A 20,986-nucleotide genomic window follows, 5' to 3' on the forward strand; every position below is an offset into this window, starting at 1 on the left:
ATTCATTAAATAGATGATTATATTTAGTCGGCTTAACCTGAAATTAATTCAAGCACATACTTTTGTAGGAAAGATCTGCAATTTGCAAATAAGGATCAAATTCTCTCTTGGTGTAGAGATGTCACCGCTCAGTCAGAGGCAAAATTGATTATATTAGCCTGATTGGTCTTTTTGTGTTTTAATTATTTTATGAATTTCTTATAAAACAGAGGTATTTATATTGTTTGCTTGTAGTAAAAAAATATTCAAGGTACTGACTTTATCATCTGTGTTTGGATGAGACTGTCTCTTGAAGTCGTTTGTCCCCGGGTCCTCGCTGTGCTTGGAGGGCAGGGCAGGCTCAGCTGCAGGCTCAGCTTCAGGCAGGGCTGTGCCTGGGGCACAGCCCCAGTGGTTTGGCATAACGAAGTGGCACAGCCCCTGCTGGTTTGCCAGACTGAGGTAGGCTGAGGCCAGCTCAGAAATACATAAGGAAAGAAGCATTTGGAATAAAAACCATGAAGATGAGGATAGTAGAAAAACAGGATGTACTGTCTTGGTATATCACCCTCAACTTCTGGCAGTATCTGAAAATCTGGACTCTAAAAGTTAAGGGCTCATTTTGAGATCATGTCTAGCCAGTGGGATTAATTTTTGGAGGTTCAGGATGAGAGTGCACTTCTCACTAACTGCTTCACAGTGAACAGGCTTAAACCCAGCATGAACTGCTCCTTACACTCAGCGCTGATGAACTGTCAACATGATTATATTTTTCTATTTAATTCTAATGTATAATACTTCTTATGTAGTATATTTGTGAATATGCTTATTTCAGAAGTGATTTTGTAGAAATATTTTGAGCAAAAATTTCATTCTGTATAGACTGCTTTTCTTTTTACATTTTTTGGTCTTACTGACCATGTGTACCTGCATACTAAAAACTCATTCTTCTTCCTTTCTCTTCTGTTTATATGGAAAGAAACTACAGAAGACAGAGGTATGTGATAAAAGTAGTGGAATGTATCTTAGAAGTCTCTGAAAATAGCTTTTCTTCTCTTTCGCTCATTTACATGCTACAAAGAAAATATTGAGATGGGTTATCATATTTTAAATAATATGTGAAATCAGTATTCTATAATGCATTGCTTGAAATCCTGATTTCACTGGATTCAGTAGCAAAACCTATGTTTTTTATACTTCTGCTACAGACTGTTTCATTTAGGAAAACAGGAGAATATTTCCAGTAAGAGACACTGAAAATCAGCTATTAGAGATGGAAGTGTTCTTGGGAGGCTAAGAACTGAATAATTAATATTAACATGATGTTCAGGAGCCTTTTGAGACAAATTAATTCCTGGAGCTTCTTTGCAGTTAAAAATACAATGCAATTAAATTGCTATGTGGACAAAGAGCCCATTCTTTCCTGTCACCCTGCTCCATTGATTCATAGCTAAAGCACAGTACTGGCTTCAGCACAGGGCTGAGCTTTCATCATTTCAAGCTTGTGGCCAAAAATAAACCGTTTTCCTAGTGACTTATGTTTGGCTCCTGGAAGACCACCTCCCTTTGATCAGGCATCTGCCTGGCAGATGGGTCCTGTGGGAAGGAACTGGCTCCTTCCTCTCCCAGTCCCCAACACATAAGCAGATTTCTCAAATTCCCCTGTTTTCTGCCTGTATTGTTGCCTTCTGCTCCAAGCTGCTGCTTTGTTTGTTGCTGCTACCCGTCGTGCTTGTTCTCCATTTCCCTTTGTGTAGCGCTTTCTCTGCCAGGCTCAAAATATTTGTAAAAAGTGGAAAAGCCCTGTCAAGTGCTGGTTGTGTGCTACAGGGTCAGACAGGTCACAGGTACAGTAACAAGTAAAAGGCAACGCTATTGAAGTCAAGCCTTATGCAGAGGCTGGTGGGTAGGGAATGCCACCCAGCTCAAGGAAGGAAGAATTTAAGGGTTTGGTGCTGCTTAGTGGAAACTGATGTATCTACAAATGGAGACTAACATGGCCATCAAGTCATTCTGCTGTGGATGTTTCAGTATTGGCTGAGGACAGAGCAGGAAAAAACTAAAAACAGAGACAGAGTCCACCCCCATGTATGTTTGTATTGGAATATTAGAGAATGTAACTTCTTCAGATATCTTCATCTCCAGAAATTGCTTTATGGTCAGAGAGCTGTGAGTGTGCAGCCAGTCTGCAGCTGTATATGAGAGCACAGGCAGAGTGGGAACCAACATAAGCTGAGGCTCCTGAATGGAGGACTCCATCATTTTAAAGATGAGGAAGATATTTAGTAACTAAATCTCCTTCATGCATAAAATGAAGTTCTGTAGGCTGACTTCCAAATAGAATACTTTTGGATTAGTACAAGGAGTGCTCCATAAATAAAAAAAACATACCCACCAGATTGTCCAGACAGTCCCTTAAAAAAAAAAAAAAAAATTACTCCTTAAATAACAATGAAAACAAGACAAGCCATTATAATATTTTTGAACATGACATAAGGATTATACTTGGCACTAAGCAAGTTGAAACAAGTAAACTGAAAGTGGTAAGTGGTAAGTAGAGCCAATTAGCAAGGATTCTGCCAGCTGGAATAGTGTGGCTTTAAAGGGCACAGCTACATGGGAGAAGTTATATCTGATGGAGTAGCAAGAGAGCAGTTTGGTAGAGGAACCCTGGGGAGCAGAGCTGCCCGCACTGAGCCAACTCTGAACACACCCATGTGCCAGCTGAGGAATGGGACAAGAACTGAAACTCTAGAGGTGTTAGAAGATGAAGAATTGAAGTATTGCATTGCACTAATGATTTATGTGCCATATAGTTGTATACTTTACATACTTTAGAAGCAGTAGAAATCCAGATATGGAATGGAGAGGTCCCAATTTAGGTCTGTAGTTGGACACAATCTGAATATGAATCAACCTGGAGCAGACTGTAGCAAAAATGTGTTGGAAAGTGTGAAATTGAATAAATACTGATGCTGATATTATGAAATGGTCAACTGTAAAAGTAATTACCTGTACTTGGGAGGATTTTTAAACCTGGAGCTATAACTGGAATATTTGTATGGCAGGTATTCTCTGCTGGCAATGAATTCACCATCTGCAAAAACTTTGCATAACTTGATTAGAACTTTCTAATGCATAGATAGTTTTTTGTTGTTGTTGTTGGGTTTTTTTGTTTGTTTGTTTTTTTACCATAACTGAGCTTCTAGTTCTGGAAAAGGATAAACTATTACATTACTGTCATGTGTCTTGGCAGATTGAGTCTACTACTGTGGTAATCAGGAGTAGCTGAGAATCTCTGACACTGGCATTAGTTATCTTATACAAGAATTCAGTTAAAAAACTGGAGGCTTTTGTCCTCCTGAGATTTAAACAGCTCAACAGATTGCTACTCTTGAATTCTATCATGATCACAAGAGTTAAATGGTAAGCATCTACCTCAGAAGAAAAAAAGCATTCACTATTCCTGAGCTCCTCTTTGATGCAGGCATGTATTCAGCTTAGGCTCAGTACTATTGTTTTTTGCAACCAGCATGATGAGCTGTTTGAAATGTCTGGACTGGTTATCCAGTGTCTAAAGAATCACTAACTGTTCACTTTGAAAGTTGTGGTCAGAGTTAATGTTTTTCCTTGTTTTCTCTTTCCAAAACCACATAATCCACTCTTCTGCACATAACAGAAGCGTGTGTGAGTTTTCTCTCAGATGGTTGAATTATTTAATAGCTTTATGGTGTGTGGTTAACAGGTTTTCTCAAGGATTGTTATCCTTGCCTCTTTCTTTTAAACTAACGTTCATGCATGTTTGTGTGCATTCTAGTTCCTGTCATGTTTTCTGACTCTACAATGTTTATTACACTTCAGACAAATACCCCAGGGAGATTATGTAAAAAAGCCGGGAGAGGCCGACTCTTTTTATAGCGACATGCCTCCTGGAGTCAGCACAAACTCTGCATCTAGTTCTAAGAAGAGGTCTGCTTTTCTGTCGCATTTTCAGATTTCTACCTGTTCCATCACCCATTATTCCATTAGTCAGAACATTTCATTGTTTTGCAGCAGGTTTGACTCTTTCTTCTTTCTTTGTGGAATGTTTGAAATAGCATCCTTTTTGCTTTGATTACTGATTTTTCTCCTGTGTCCTAGTTGCTAATTAGTATGATTAGGCCAGAATAAAAAATTTTGCATTGTAAACCAATTTTTGTTTAATAAAATTTTCATCATATCCCTGCTTGAAAATTGATTTCAAGTATACTGTAATAATAATTGCTGGCTGAAAAAAAATCAAATAGAATGCCAACAACTTTTTAAATCAATGTCATGTAATCAAAGAAAAGGAACATTGTCTTTCTTCAATAATAGTTATAAACATAAAATGTTAAATATAAATGTATTTTTATATCTTTATTTGTCAGTGTCATTAATCCAGTGTGTTGACTTAGACTTCTGCTGTCTCATATTAAAGAAGATAGTGACTAGTATACTAAATGGTCACCAAGTGTTATCTTAGAAAATAATTCTACAAAGACTTTCTGCAGTTTTTTGCTTGCTGTCATTAGATTAGAGAGAATTAGCTTTTGCCCTTGATCAAATTTCACTAATTCCTTTATTTTTCCAGTTGCCTAAAAAATTCAACATTTTAAAAGGGAAGATTCATTTAAAAGCATTAAGAGCCATTTGTAATTGCTAAGATCATGATGCTCACTGTTCCTCTGCAGTTAAAGATTCTTTATGTGAAAATCTTCAGCTAGCACTGTAAAAGAGCACTGTGAGAAGCACTGTGTCCTAGAGGAATTGACAGTCATGAGCTGGTTCACAGGAAAACTGCAATTCTTAATTCTTGTCCCACTAAGCAGCCTACAACTGTGCAGTTGATGAAGCCGTTTTCTTTGCTATTATTTCAATTAAAATTAAGAAAATGTATGGAAGGGGCACATATGTAGTGACATTTTATCTTCTGGTATAGCAGCTTGATCTTATAGACAACTTCATTCAGTTTGTTCTAATGATTATGTTATTAGGGAAACTCCAGTGGTGATTACTTTATTATCTCTAATTTTTAAATTCAGCTTTTTAGATGAGTGTGTTGTTTTTTTTTTAAGAAGCGAGCATTAATCTTTAATTATGCACTGTTTGTGTTAGAGAATCTTTTTTAAATTTGGTTAAAATTTTGAAATAAAGTCTTGGGAAAGCAAGTTTTCATAGCTTTGTCTATCAGGTTTAAATACCAGTTAAAAAAGAAGTTATTTTTAAATACTGTAATTTAATGTGTTTCTTCTTTCATACAGTATCTGTGTTTCTTTTCATACTTCATTTATTTCATGTGTCTCTCTTTATTATTTGTTCCAAAAAGCTAATGGTTTCTAAGGTCTGTCTGTACTAGAGAGTTTTGTTGTTCCCACCACCAGTTCAGGTATGTTGTGCCACTGTCAAGTCTGGAAAAGTAAGTCTGACAAATATTCCATTAACATTGTGATACAGCTGACATAGTCCTTCCATTTGAATTCCCAGAGTGCTACCTCCTACCTTCCAAGCAGGTTTTTATTTGCTCTGTGTGCTGGTATGGATGGCATCTCTTGGGACATGTTAGAGTGACTGGGCCATCAGCTGCCTGGGCTTCTCCATGCTGGAAAGCACTATGGAATATTAGCTGGTACTCAGAGGATGTTCAAGGATTAAGACATAACTTCATGGTAACTCTTGCTATTATGAAATAGCAAGCAACAAAACCATTATATATCAAGACATTCCCGAACCTGAAAGAGACCTTGAGGAGGAGGAGGAAGTGTTTGAAAACAGTGGATCTGTTATTTGTCAGATCTTTCATTATGTGATTAAGTTTGAATTAATGACACCCTGGGCTCACCTCAGTGTGGCTGTGATTAGCCTGAGCTTCTGAAAACTGAAGAATATCTCTCAGATGCCCCCAAGGAAAGCAGAGACTGAAAAATGCAAGTATCCAGACTTAAAAATTACAAAAAAAGTTCCTTTAAGCAAGAGTTTGTAATACGTAAACCGTCTATTGTGGATTTTTCAACTTCCTCTTCTTTTTTGGAAATATAGATCTCATGGCAAACAGCTGAGCAGCAGCTCTAGTTCAACAAGAGGCAGCTTGTTGCAAAACCCTACATGTTGGACATCACCATACATCTCTGGCTCTTAAAAGGAATGCAAGAGGAAAGAAAAAATAGTTTGCACCAAGCACCTAGATAAAAAGACTATTTTTGGCTTTGAGTTTAGCACTAGAAGTATATATTGTAGCAATTGGCTGATAAAATATAAACGTTGAAAATTAGCAAAAATGAGGCAGAGTTATCTCTCCCATGGCACTACCAGCTCTGGGTGGGAGGATGCTCGTCACCAATTCCTGGGCCCCTGAGACGGGCAGCAGTGGGTTGGGGGAAGCTGTCCTAGCTTTCCTGCAGCAGCATAAGGAGGGAGTGGGCAGCCTGCAGGCGGGATGTGCTTGACTGTGAGATGAAAAAGCCTTGAAATGAGCACAGTAGTAAAAGCATCTTCCATCTAGGAACTGAGGCAGAGCTGCAAATCCAAAAGAAAGTCTGGTGTGCGCCGGTGTTTGTGCATTCCACAGCAGACGAGTGAGAAAGCAGTGCGGATGCCTGGCTCTTGAATGTGGGCACATGGAACCACTGCAGGACAGCTGCAAGGTGCAGAGTTTAATCAGAAATCCTAGGTGCTCTGCTAGTGCAGACAGACCTTAGGCTGTGTTTTGTCACCAGCCTCGGCAATGTGACCAAACCACTGAGCTAACATTGATGTGAGACAATACCCTTAACAATAACCGCATCTGAGCCCTCCTATTCCAGGTCAAATGGATTATCTCATTCCTGGAGTGAAAGGATCCCAGACACAAAACATATTTCAGACATTTGTGAAAATGGGAGGCCTAGGAGTAATTCTTGGCAAGGTAAGTGTGAACCACTGTGCTGGCCACGGTGGAAACCAGCCTCTGGACCACTACTGCTCTGCTGAAAGTTTAGCTGATCTTAGGATAGCAGCATGACGCCTTAAAATTGTGCCAATTGTTATTAACTTGGAATTAGAATTTAGCAGCACCCGACATAAGTGCCTTTTTTGCACAGTGCTTTGTCACAAAAAAAAATTGCACTTAATTTCTCCCTCCAGTGTGAGCTAACATGAAAAAGAGAAAGAAATCTATTCACCATTGCCAGTTTCTGTGATTTTATCAGGCAGTGTTAGGTGTTTTTCTTGAAGTGTAGTGATTTTGTCAAATAACAGCTGAAATAAAGGAGTTTTTTTCCCTGTACAGTTGTAGCAAAAAGTAGAGAAAGGTAACCTAAGTGTCTGAGGTAATTCAAGAAGAACAGACCTGTGAGATTTAAATGGCTAAAGGTTAATGGTTTAAAGGTAGCAATTATTTTGCTATGGATGCAAAAAGAATATACGGTTTGGCATGGGGCAGGTGAGTTTCAAGTTGTTTTACTGTCTTTGTCCTTTGATTTCTTTCAGGTAATATAGGAGGAAACAGAAAGAAAGTCAGAGGCAAAAGATTTAGGCCACGGTCTAATTCAACTGAGTAAGTCTGAATTTAAAAAAGCAAAGACAAAAAGTAGTTTTCATATTTGTGTTTTGTAGATGGAAATTAAAACTACTTAAAGTAGACAGCTGCATTTTTGCTCTGTGGCCCATTCTGTTTGCTGACTGATAATCTGGTAAATGGCTTGGCTAATGTATTTCAACCTCTTTTTATGTATTCTTTAAAAATTAACTATCAATTTTCTTTTTTTATGTAGGCTTCCTCACAGTCGTTCCCATAGCAATTCCCAATGATGGTGGCAGCCTGCACCATCACTGCAGGCTTTTGTCTACAGTAAACTGCCATTGCTGAGTGTATCCTGGTTCAATACTGAGTTTCTGATAACCTGACTGTTTCCTACCCTTGTCTTCACCTTGGGTTGGGCCATTGCAGAGTTAGAGATTTGTATCTCTGCATACTTTCCTGGAGATTTTAGGAGAGGTATCTGTCTGCTTTGAGAGTGCCTTGAAGTTTGCCATTGCAAGCCTGAAACAGCCAGTCTTGACTAAGCCCTGCGATAAATGGGTAATTAAAGTCTCTACCAAGTGACTGATGCCCAGACTTTTCCACTACAGCTTAGAGTTGTTGGCTTATTGATTTATTGGTTACATTTCCTGAAGAGCCCATGTGTGCAGTGCTCTCCACACAGAAAGAGCCTTTCTTATGTACTGTTGGTTCAGACCCCTCTTTTGAATGAGTGGTGAATGGCTGGAAACCTCTGGGCTTATCAAAAGCACTGGCCTGCCCTTACAGCACTTCCACCCCACATGAATGGCCCCTCCTTTGACCATGATGGCAGTGACAGTGTCCTTCCCCATGTCATGACTACTAACTTTGCACCTTGATGGGCAAATGGGCTTGATACCAACCCTGCTGGAAACTGATAATGCTAATTGCTCTCTGGGCCCCCTTTTCTTTGGTTTGGGGATTTTGAGTTAGTTCTGAAACTTTTCTTTCACCTGCAGTGTACTGTCTTGAGGTTAGTAGGCTCAAAAAGGGTTCCTAGAGAAAACCCTATGTTACAAGTTACAGAAACAATACTTCGGTGCACATTGCAATTTTAACATTGCATGGCCAAAATGGCATCATGGAATCAGAAATTTTAGCCATTGAGGAGTTTATCTCAAGAGTCTCTGTGCTCTTTGCCTTTGTGCTGATAAACTCTGAAATGTTTGCTTATTTTCTTTTCTCCTTGCATGAGATATTTTGATAAAATCAAATTTAGTCTGGCCGAACTGCCAAAAACACAAATGAGATTTGCTCTGAGAACTTTGGAGCATTAAATAAGCAGGCAGACAGAGATATTGTGAGTTGGAAATATTTTTCCCTGTATATTTGTTCCTCTTTTAAAGGTGCCCTTGAATTTCCACCTAATTCTCTGCATTTCTTCTTGCTGCTTGTTATGGTGGTCTCTCAACCCAGCAGCCCTGATGCTACAGGGAGGAGGATTGTACTTCCCAAGGGCCATGCAGCAACCTTTTGGGGATGAAGCACAGTGTGTATGTTCCTGGGAGAGGCCTGCCAGGCAGGGAAATACTCTTTCTCCTGATCAGGCCTGCACAGGCCTGAATGGCTTGTCCGAGTCTCCTTGGCAGTCCTGTCACCAGCTGGAGAGAGAGCTCCCACGGAATGATCCTCATTCTGTGTCAGTTCAGTGGGGAATGGAGAGAACGCAGGGCTGTTAGAGAGCAGTTATCTCTCTGGTTAGAGGGACAGCTGTTTTGCAAGGAGAGTAACTAGACTGAGAATGATCTAACTGTGACCAGCATCTAGTCATTTAGGAAAAAAAAAAAGCGACACTAGCTGCTTTGAGGATGCTGCAGAATACATGGAGGCTTTTACCTTTTTACCTCTCTACCGTGCCTGGGAAATACAGAATAATATTGAAATCTGTTCTGAAGCAGTATTTAGAAAATCAGCTTGTGTGGCCTTTAGGAGTCCAGTAAAGCATACTTGTTGATATGGAAGAAAAGGGATAACAGTGTTGGTCTCTTGTAATTAGCAGACTGTAGTTAACCATTATAAAATTTGGTTTATTAATGCCACACCTTGTGCAGAATTCATTTTTTTTTTTAAGCAGGAGCACACTGGTGTGGTTGCCTACAAAGATACTTGTAAGCATGGGTCTGCAGTAACTGTTAACATTATGCACAGGTTTTTTTTTTTTTTGTATACAGCCAAGAATCAAATGGAATTGTGCCGTTAATCATTTAAACAAAATTTATTAAGGACTGAGCAAGGTTTGAAGCCTGCAGCACTGAGCAGGAAGTTGCGAACACTTTGGGCATCTCCTGAAAAATATCCTGCTCACACCTTTGCGTGACCTTTGGACCTAGCATACATGAACAAGGCTTATGCTATGCATAGAGCTCTGAGGAGACTACTAATAAGACATTTTTAATGGTTTTGGGATGTTTGATGACAAAATAATTATTCTTTACTAAAGGCAGATGGTTCATTACATGTGGAAGGAATGCCAACAGGCCAAATGCTTTTTCAGAAACATGGCTGATGAAATGGCCTGATAAATAGTTCTCTATTAAAATAAAATTAGAATTAGCCAGGAATGATGAGAGTTTCCTGGATAAGTTGACAGTTTAATTGGGATCTTGTGTTAAAACAGGTCCCAGGAACAGATAGCAATTCAGACCTTTGTTAATTTGCACTGCTTTTCCTATAAGCATTTGTCTTCCTCGTTGTAACTGATACGAACATCTTTGGTTTAGACTTTCTATTATATATTGTCTTTTTGCAGCCGGGTAACCCATGCATCTGAGCCTGGGCTTTCTCTCGCCCACCAAATCTCTGCCCAAGGCATAAGCCCAGGGGGTTCTGACCACCCCCAAACAGGGAGTCGGGATCACAGGTCAGTCTCACCTGCCCCTGCATTCTGGGCTGCCATTTTGTCCCGTGAAAAGTCCCTTCCCTAGTATCCGATAGTTTCACTGTGGCAAAACACTGTGACTGCTTGGAGGTGCTCCTGCTGATGCAGCGCTAGCTACCCTTCCTCCTCGCCAGCCTGGGGAGTATGAGTACTCTTGAGCACAGGTCTTTTGCCTTGTTGCATGTTGCGCTACGAGCCAAATCGAGCTGTCGGTCTAGCTCTAGGCTTATGCGTAAGGACACCTTGTTTCGAAGCAGAATTTCTCACCCAAAGAATATGTGGATTCTGGCCATTACTAATGAACATGTGGCCAGAAAGATCAGCCTGAGGGCTTTCCAATGGTATCATGTAGTGGTCTGCAGTAACTTAAGTTTAACCTTTTTGTAACAGATGGATTGAGGTGGTGAATGATGGTCTGTAATACACCCTGACCCAGGAATCCCTGCAACATGGTTGTGCAACAATTGCATGCTTTGATAGCACTTTACACTGTTTTCTAATGCAAGAAGCCAGACTGGGAGTGTTTCATGGTTACCAAAAGACCCTTTCAAATGAAAAACTGCAAGTTTAAAGTATTGCAGCAAGTACAAGAAAATGTACAATTAAAGCTAAAGCAGAACTTTATTAGCTCCTGGTGATGCTGGCATCAGCCTGTTGCTTCACTTGCGGTTCATCTGTTTTGCTGCGCTACTGCTTTTGACGTTTTCTTTCTCTAAGACCCCACGCTGGAAAGCATAAAGCACTCCCGTTTCCTGAGAGATAAGCGAGCTGAGGAAGCTACTTAGAAGCACTTGTGGCTGAGGGCGAGTACTTTCTGAGAGCTGTGGCTGTGCTTGCGCGGGGTGGGGAGGAGACGTTCCAGAGCAAAAAAGGAGCAAAAGAAGTTGAAAAAGTGCTGCTGCTTTTGTTGTCATTGTTGTTTGAAATATGGAGGGGGTTGAATGACATGATTTGGCCAACTTTTATTCATCTGAGCAATAACTTGCAAGGCCTGTTCCCATGTGTGAGGTCATTGGAGTCCCTCCCATAAATATGGCTGGCAAGAACTGGACCAGAAGTATCAAAAATAACTTAAAGAGGAATTTTCTTTCCCATTTTCCTTGGTTAAAATTTGTTTCCTATATCATTGTGCTAGTTTCTATTGTATAAAGACAGTGGTCACAAATAGTCATTTGATTGTTGCCATTCATATGTGACGAGAAAAAACTTTAAATTGGTCCAGGCAGACTACTATTTTCTGCATCTCCCTTTTTTGTTGACAAGACAGAGGGGGAGGAATTTACTTATCTTGTTATTGGGAAAAATTTGTTACAAAAAAGTTTTCTTCTTCCTTGGTAATTTGTTGTCAGATAATGAAACATCATCTTTATTTCATAATTTTTCATGTAACTAATATGAGTATACAACTCAGACTTTTTTTTTCCTAAAAAAATGTGGTTTTGGTGTCAATATTGCTTCTGTAAAATGTGAGATAACTCTACAGCCTACCTCCATTAAAGCCAAACTAAATGAACATTAAAAAAAATCCGAGGGTTGTTTGCCTGTAAGTGTAAAAATTGTCACTATAGTGGCAAAAAATTCAAATCTTTTAACACAATAAGGCTGAAATTCATTCCTGTAAAAAGGGTCAAGCCCAGGATTCTGTGGTCTTTTAGCCATTATCTTGCAATTTATCTAGATGGGTGCAAAAGTGTGTCTTTGACAAGCAAATGTCACGACTGAAGCCAAAATGCCCCTTCATCCTTATTTTGCAATCATGAGGGAATTCAAACCATGAGCTTAATGCTGGCCCTCTGCACAGGACTGAATTTTACCCTTAAGACATTAAATGGATGATGTATCTCAAAGAGTTTCCAGATTAATCAAACATGAGTCTTGTTGTAGGTCATATTTTCTCATGCAGTTGTACACATTACCTAGTCCTCACCCAAATCCATACTGATTTATTTGCCATATTCACTTGCATTTTGGGGATGAAGACATCCTTGCTAAGCTTGTGCTGTGTGTTCTCAGATTTTCTATTCTTGTTCTTCTGCTTTCTCTGTTCCTTCCATTGCTTTCTGCAGGTATTTAAACCCATGGTTCAAAAGAGAATATAATGTAGCTAAGTGGGTAGAAGATGTGAATAAAAACACAGAAGGACCATACTTTAGGTATTTTGTAAATTAATTCTATAATTCTCATTTTTTAGAGCTCTTTCAGCATATACAAATATATTGGGACTCCTATCTTGTATAAATCAATACAAGTTACTTAGGTGCAAAGGGCCCCTCTTCTTTTGCTGCATTTTGATGTCTGTTTTTGGCTTCATGTGCAATTTACAATTCTTTTTCTGAATGTTCTGATGAAGCCATTGAAAAGGGTGTGTGTAGTGCATGCGTTCCCACCATCATCTATAGCTTGTAGTAGCTTTCTCATCATTTTATGCCAAATAATGTTTTATGGGCATGAGACATATTTATCACTAATAAAATAGTATTAACTTAAATAGAATGTTAATTTACTGAAGCAAGTGGTTTCATAACACATTGACTCTACCTACTGTCTTATATAGTGCATACTAAAATTTAAATGAAAAAAGACTAAAAAGTAGTGGTATTTTACCCTCAGCCTGCAATGAAATAATTTATATATTGTCATTGGAAAACGAAATGTATGAGAATATACTCTCTGCTCTAATTGTCAAAATGCTAATTAATCTGTTACAAGTGAGGTAGGGTTCAACCAAAAATATAACTTGTTTTTGAAAGGGAAAAGTGTGCATTATCTGGTACAGTCTAAGTTACAGAGAAAAAGCATGCATGAGGCTGGGCCCCTGTTGGACAGGAGTCAAGAGACTGAGACTGTTGCAGTATATTCCCAAAAGATACAGTCCCACAGCTGAGACAGATCTCTGCACTAGCTGAAGAAATGAACCAGCACAGGAGAGAATGGAAGACAATTTATGACAAATAACATAAAGTATGAACAAAATCCATGAAGCTGTTATCTCACTTATCAAAAAAGAAGATAGTAGCAGAAACACAAATCAAAAGATTAATAAGCAAAATCTTTAGCTAAAACAGTGAAGGATGGTAAGAACAAGTAAATAGAATCTTAATAATTTTGCCACACCAGTAGACCTAATAATAGTGCAACAGGGCAGAAACATACTAAATGTGTGCAGTGTGCATTTGGGAAAAAAAAGTGATTGGAGTTGTATCAGGGGGTGCTAATGAAACACTTTTATTCCAATAGTAACACTGGCAGACATTAAATGCAGGGTAGGAATTTTGTCATTTTTAGAACTAAAAATATCCCAAAGTCTTAAAACACCATAAAATTGTTACTTTTAAAAACCATTTCTGTTTGTTTTCAACACCTCGTAAATCATAGACAGAGAAAGGTTTCCAGTGAACAGTTAGGAAAAATGAGTAAACTTTAGTCTGTTAGCCCTGATCTCAATCCTGAAAAAGGAGAAGAGATCCCTGATGCAAGAATCCAAGGCTTACAGGAGGTTTTTTTGATTGTGCCTGTTGGTATCAGACAGGTCTCAGTACTTGGATATTCCAGCAGGGAGTATTGTGAGTCTGGTTGCTTCAGCACTGGGATACAGGGTCCAGGTGTGGTGTCTGCAGTTCAGCAAGCACCTTCTAGGCCTGGGCAGATCTAAGCCTAGAAAAAACATAGAAAGGACTGGAGAGACTCAGGCTGTTCAGTTTAAGGGAGCAGCTGAACACTTACCTGATCATGAAGTCCACATCATTGCATGTGGAGCAAAATCTCTGTGTGGGGAGGTTCCTTTAGATTTGTAAACTAAGACTGATAATGACCAAAGGTCACTGGAAGCTGAAATTAGGCAAACTCACATAAGAATTGAGGTGTGTGATTACCAAAACCTTTTCTAAATATAGCCTCTTGATCTTTATTGTTCAGGCAAGGTCAAGATCTGCCCACCATAACATAACCCCATAGCTGTCTTTCAGGGTTTTTATATCAGAAGCCCTGTGGTAGCCATAAACAAAGACATAGATGGAATATGAAGATAGCACTGTTTTAATACAGGTTACTTGAAATGGTTTAGTTAAACAGGGTTAAAAATCTGTTTTCTTACTCATAATTTGGTTTTCATTTTTTAATATCAGTATATTTTTATTTAGTAACTAGATTAAATTGATAGGAGTGTGTCTTGCCCCGAGGGTATTCAGCTGTTACACTGAATGAGTCACATTTCTAATTGTATTTGAGATAAACCAAGCATTTTTGGCATGTAGATGAGGATTAAGCTGACCCATGTGAGTTTCAAAGGATATATATCAGCAGAGATAAATCAAATTTTTTGCACCACAGAAGCCTACTAATCACTGCCTGTAGCAGTTACCCTTAGAAATCAGAGCAACTAGAATAAATTTAGAAATCTGTATTGTCCTAATTAAATGAGGCAGTCATAGAGAAGTATTCTGCAGATACATTATAGAAGGGAAAAGATCAGATCTCCTGAGATGAGTTGCTGTGGGTTCACAAGAGGTTGAACTAAATGTTTCTCCACAAAAATCAGATGCAATTTTGCTTAATGATAGCATAGACAGGAAAAGACTGTTCTTAAGAATGGTGTGTCAGAACATCTTGTGGCTGGGTTTCGAGCCTGGGCCTGTGAAGTGATGCACAAACAGAACAAAACAGATCCTCCTTGATGAACTAGAGCATCAGGCAGAAGTCAGACTGTCCACCTGGTACTTTATTTTATGAGTCTGAGTCCCAGGATAAGACATTTACACCAGATATTTAGCTGAGTAATTTTCATGTTGCTGTTTTTGATTTCTCTGTTCTTTTAAATGTGTCCTGAAAGTAATACTGTTGTTTTGCTTGTTTCCCTGTAGCTTTAGGAATAATATGCTGATGACTGGTGATGTTGTAGGAAGAGTTGAAACAGAATAAGGAAAAATTACAAGAAATACTTTCTAGGAAAGCTGAAAATTTTCAGAATATAGGGATATTAGTCATCACCAAGATTTTTTCCATCTACTTTAAAAACCCTGTATAAATCATAATTTGTCTCTCTAATATCTGACTTACTAGTAATTTTTTTTCTAGTCTACAAGCCTGATGGGTATTTCTATATAATTACTTTTTATTATGATAGTAATAATAGTAGCTGGTGTCTCTGGCACCAGAAATCTCCCTAGTGTGGGATTCCTTTCTGTAAGAATATAAGATCTGTGAAGAGAACTCTCATTTTATTGCTCAAAATCTAGTCTAGATTTTAATTTTGTGTGCCAGGCAATAACCACATAACCTCAGCAATAAAATCAGGCAGGTAGCCTCACCTTGATTTTAGCTTTGCTGTATGGAACATTATTTTATGAATGTGCTACTACTGCTTATTCTTGTTACTGCCAATTACAATGTCCACTGCACAGGCTGACCTTCTGATATATTGTTAAAAATTACTCAGAATTCTCACTGAATCTGAAAGACTTGATGGAGCCATGATGGAATCAGAAAACAAACTGATAGAAATCCCAAACATGACATTTCTGGAGATAATTATAAACAAAAAAGACTAGAAAAGCACCTTCTAAAGCGCTGAGCCACCTACGTTTGATTTAATGCAGATATTTACAATAAGTTATATTTTATGAGTTACTTAAACACAAAAGTTGTTTACAAAGAAAGGCTTTTTTTAGATGGAGACCCAGATCACTTTTCCCAGAAGGAAAATGGCTGTCCCGTATCAGAAGGGCATTGAGAAGGGGCATGGAAGGAGGACACAGTAGGCTGCCACTTCCCTCCTATTTCTAATGTACTTTTGTGTCCTTGATTTTTTCTCAGTTCCTCTTCAGCTGACCATCTCCATTACCTTCTTCTGTGAGCATCCAGCTGAAGCAGAGCCATGACCAGCCCTAGGCAATCTGCTCTTGCTGAGGCAGCTCTAGACTGTGCTTAAAGTAAAAAAACAAACAAGCAAGCCTTTTCCCTATTACAACCAAAGCAAAATACTGTTTTTTGTTAGCAGGCAATGAAAAAATGCCTACTGCTGTCAGTAGGATCAGGATTTTGTTTCAAGTGTTAGGGAGGAGGGTTCATTGAAGCATGTGAGTTCCTGCTTCTGAGGCATAGCTCCAAGTGACACCCCAAGCCATAATCATTGTCTCTTCTGCAGCCTCTCCATCAGCCTCCTCTCCCCTCTGCTGCTGCTCTTTCTGAGGACATGTGTGCACATCTGTGGCTTTAAAAAGGAACTTACTTTAAAATGTTTAGCCACACCAGTGTTTTTAGAAGATCCTAACTTCCTAATGTAGGATCTAGCCTGATGATGTCATACAAAGAGCTGAATCCATGACAGCAAAGGTTAGATTAGGCTGATAGGGTCTATATTTGAGCTTTCAACACTTTCACCAAGTTGAAGGTTAATAGAATTTCATTACATTATTTCAGTCTGCAAAAGAGAATCACTCACAGTTTATGAACAGTTCAGATCTGTCAGGGCCACCTGCCTTGAGTTCAGTTCAAATGACACTCAAAATTGCAAGATGTTCAGTTGTGTGACCAGGTGCCACATTTTGCACTATTTCTTGTGGGCCAACATTGCTGTTTAGGGACGGGAGGCCAAGCAGGTAGACCCAAGGCTGCAGGGACTGCTTCCAGATGTCTTCTTGCTGCCATAGTGTTTGTTGTGAATCACAGAATGGTCTCCACACACTCTTAGTTTTAGCTTTCAGGACAGAAAGACACAAAGTGGTTGCTCTATCTTGCTTTCTGTTCAAAAATTAGATTTTTTGCAGGTGAGGTGCATGGCTTCATTTGGGGTTGGCAGTAAAACCTCTGAATCTATGTCCTGGTGTGTACTGGTTTGTTGTGTAAGTTTCATCTGGAAGCAACGTTTGGCATGAAAGCTAATGGATTTGATTGTAGGAGAACTGAAACCCTAGTGAAAGCTAAGTGGATCCCACCCTTGACCAAAACTGCCAAGTTTTCCTACCTTTAACCCCAGCATTACCTGCAAGTGTCCCTGAATGCTGTCTCTCCATCCTGTAAATGAGAAAGAGTGAGATATGACCTTTCTCATTTAAAGTATATGTAAATCTGGGATACACAGCACATACACAATTGCAGGGCACAACCTGAAAGGTGATCAAAACCACCTCAAACAATGTTTATCACAGAAGACGCACTGTAAGATCTGTGAGCATATGCTGAGTCGTGTATGCTCACAGTGTCAGTAGCTGGCACTAAAGATGACAAAAACCAGCACCTAACTCTATAACAAAAATGAGTGGTGAGGCCCTGTGAGGGGAGGGCAAGGTCATTTCACTAAGTGTGCAACTGCATTCTCCATGTACTGGCTGCAGTGTTGCAGGTGCAGCTGAGCAGCAAAGCTCACATCAGTCAGGTGTGCAAACTGCAGGTGAGCAGGCAGTGCAAAGGGCCTTTGAGAAGCAGGATACGTAGCCAGCTACACTGGAGGCTTGGCCTTCAAAATCTTTGGAAAAGGCAGCATTGTGTTTGATTATGGTGCAAAGCTTCCTGGCTGAAAGGCTCAGTTAGGGATCCTGGGCAGAGGACCTGCATGTGCAGGGAAAATATTCAAGATGCCCCATCCTTCAGGGGATTATTACTCCTTCCAGGGTCACCTGCTCAGATGGATGGACAGGAAAATTGGTTGTGGCTTTTCCTCTCATTGTGGCCTTCTCTTAGAGTCTCTAAAATGTGAAGAGCCTGTGCTATGTTGGAAGTGTTGTGCCTGGTGTGGTGGAAGAGATGGGAGATGCTTTCATTCATATAAGGTAGCCCAGGTTGTGCCACCTTATAAATGGCTTTCTGATAGGGCTTACCAAGTCAGATTCCACTAGCTCAGTTCCTTTTTTTTGATCTCCAAGTGCATTGTTACAGATTTTTAAATGAAAATTTAAAATTCTACTGCAGCAATGGGGTAACATTTGTGAATAATTGGATTACTAATAATATGTAAAATCTGATCTCCTTATTCCCCCCTTCCCTCTTCTCCTTATATTCTTCATTCTCAATCCACAAATAGTTTGTTAGTGATAGTCCAAGTGGGAGCAGAGATGAGAGGACTTGTATGGACAGTGAACAGCAGGGCACTGTTGACAACCTTTCCCTGGAATTATTTTTTTAAATTAACCTGTTTTCTTCCATGCACAGTTTGGTGCCCAGATCTATGATGCTGGACATACAAAAAAACTTGTTTTATACTGCAGTAACTGTTTCAGGGTTTTTCTTCCTGAAAACATCGGTGTATGTCCAGTTCATCTTAATGGGTGATCAATGTGCAGGTACTGAAGATGTATGCTTCCATGTTTGGATAATTGTATCAATGTAGATCTCTTAAGTGCTGTTGAACTTAGAGGCTACCACATGAGGCATTAGAGGATCATGAGCCAGAGTGGAGAGCTCTCATCATATAATTTCCATTGACACCTTGTTGCTTGTGGCTACCATCAGTCATTGTTTGTATGGGGGGCAAAAGAATCTGCTATTGTAGGGAGCTACAGACACAACAAAATGATACAATAATCCAAAATAAAAGTACAGTTATTTAAAGGTAAATAAATTTCACTTATTATTATGAAAACTTTCCATCTTCAGGGACACCTTAACTCAGAAGATACTTGACTGCAGTGCTCAGGGAGGGCTGAGTGATGTGCTTGCAGTATTAAGAGGCCTCCTGTGGTGGATGCCCTTGGTCTGCACAAGAGAATAAGGTGGCCAGGATAGCTCAATTTTTCTACTTTGAGGCCTTTTTGTCATTTTACTCTGCCCAGATTTAGAGTCTGATAGGAACCTCTCAAGTGGGAAAAGTGCAGAATCTCAAAACAGAAGCATAAGAGTTTTTCTTGGGTATAAAATTTCAGTCAATAATGTGCTGTTGCCTTATTGACATGAAAAGAATGCCTTTCATGTGATACAAACATTTACTTGCTCCTGCTTACTCTACTCACCTTGTACAGAAATGCTGATTGCTATTGACTAATCAGTCCATTTTTGTATATTCTCATCAGACTCTTTCTTTGGCTGGAACAATATGCACTGTATGATGCTTGCATGTATAACAATTCGTTATTAGCACTTTGTATATGCCTTTGTTACTTCACAACTAACAGTTTGGCCTCCAAATGCATGCATTTGTGTAAATTAATGTTACAACAATAATAGATTTATTTGCTATGTTTGTATCAGTTTAGGAGATGTGTAAGATATGCATAAAGACACATAATTGCCATTTAGTCACTGGGAGAAGACATTTGTTCAGCTTGTGTTTATACAATTTCTGTTTCTATTTAGGCTCTATAATGCCATGTTTATCTTTTAGTTCTGTATTTATTCAATTGCAGATTTAGTTTTTAATAATTTAATAATAATTAATTACATTACCATATAAAACAGTTTAAGAAATAATTTTTGTTATACAATTCTAATAAGAAGTAGCAAATTTTTTTCTTCCAGTGTTCCTGAAATCTCTAAATACCTTTATTAATATAATGAAATTATAAGACTATTGATCAAGCAATTTTATCCCGTTAATATTGAGCTAATAATAAGCTATATTCTTGGCTCTGAACCAAGCTTCAGAGTAATGGCAGTTGCTGTTGCAGTGCTAGAATGCAAAGACATCATGTTTATTTTATGTGTTTCAACATCTCAGGACACTGTCTCCTGCAAAGTCTCCGTCTTCATCCACTGGATCTATTGCTTCCAGCAGAAAATACCCTTACCCGATGCCACCACTTCCTGATGAAGAGAAAAAAGTCAACAGGCAAAGTGCCAGGGTATGTGTCCCTCTTCTCTCTGCATTTCACCAGTGTCTTGACTTACTGGTAGTTTTTCAAAAGGAAACTGTGGCAGATCAACACCTTTGACCAACAAGGAGCGCTGGAATGGCATTTCCTTTGCACCCTGAAGTTCTGAAGCTGCAGAGCCACTGGCAGCGATGAAGGCCTTGACAGCTGTGTTTATAGGCAGCTTGTCAGGTTGCTCATAAAGCTGCCCTGAAGCCCAGATTTCACTACTTTTCTTATTTCAAGCTGAAAATGTGCCCTGGACAGTTTGGTCTGCAGAGTACAGGCAGCCCTGGAGCAAGTGGTGTATTTGGCTCTCCTTTCCTACCCTTCTTCCAGCAGCTCTCATTCAGGTGGTTGGGATAGCTACTTCCCAGCTTAATGGAAATGTAAAAATTTCCAGTTATGCAACACGTGGAGTGCTTGCAGGGCTGGAGGGACTTCACTGTTCTGTGACCTGAGCCCACCTTGGTCTCCCTAGAGTGACCAGGAGCTCCTGGAATGTGTGGTGGATAGTAACACCTCATACAGAGATTTTCAGCTGCTCCAAAAAACTTTTATTTCCTTTATGTCAATTCAGACATAACAGGTATTTGAATAAGCAAAAACGTCCTGACATTTAGGAGCTTTATTTGCAATACCCTTGGTTCATATTGCTGATGCTGATGAGATTCTCATCACTGTTCTCTGTCCTTTTTTTTTCCAAGAAAAAAGGAATGGAGTGCTGCTGAGGGAACCTGCAAGCTGCTCCCCCAGTGCTGCTTGGGGCAGAAGATTGTGTGAGGTGCAGCA

General features: G+C 39.3%; 1 protein-coding gene across 13 annotated transcripts in view; it reads left to right on the forward strand.

Moving 5' to 3' along the window:
• Nucleotides 1–20,986, forward strand: part of ADAM22 (ADAM metallopeptidase domain 22) — a 134,936-nt gene that overhangs the window by 106,085 nt on the left and 7,865 nt on the right. Inside the window, exons 26-32 of one of the 13 annotated variants that reach the window (XM_072925504.1) lie at nt 959–976; nt 3,841–4,035; nt 6,801–6,901; nt 7,465–7,531; nt 10,287–10,397; nt 12,482–12,568; nt 20,062–20,185. In XM_072925504.1, the coding sequence (XP_072781605.1) occupies nt 959–976; nt 3,841–4,035; nt 6,801–6,901; nt 7,465–7,531; nt 10,287–10,397; nt 12,482–12,568; nt 20,062–20,185 (703 nt within the window). The remainder of the gene's footprint in view (nt 1–958; nt 977–3,840; nt 4,036–6,800; nt 6,902–7,464; nt 7,532–10,286; nt 10,398–12,481; nt 12,569–20,061; nt 20,186–20,986) is intronic. The other 12 variants (XM_030264627.4, XM_072925505.1, XM_072925506.1 and 9 more) reach the window with 12 other exon arrangements.

This window comes from Taeniopygia guttata, chromosome 2 (assembly GCF_048771995.1).
Source record: "Taeniopygia guttata chromosome 2, bTaeGut7.mat, whole genome shotgun sequence".
NCBI classification, from domain to species: domain Eukaryota; kingdom Metazoa; phylum Chordata; class Aves; order Passeriformes; family Estrildidae; genus Taeniopygia; species Taeniopygia guttata.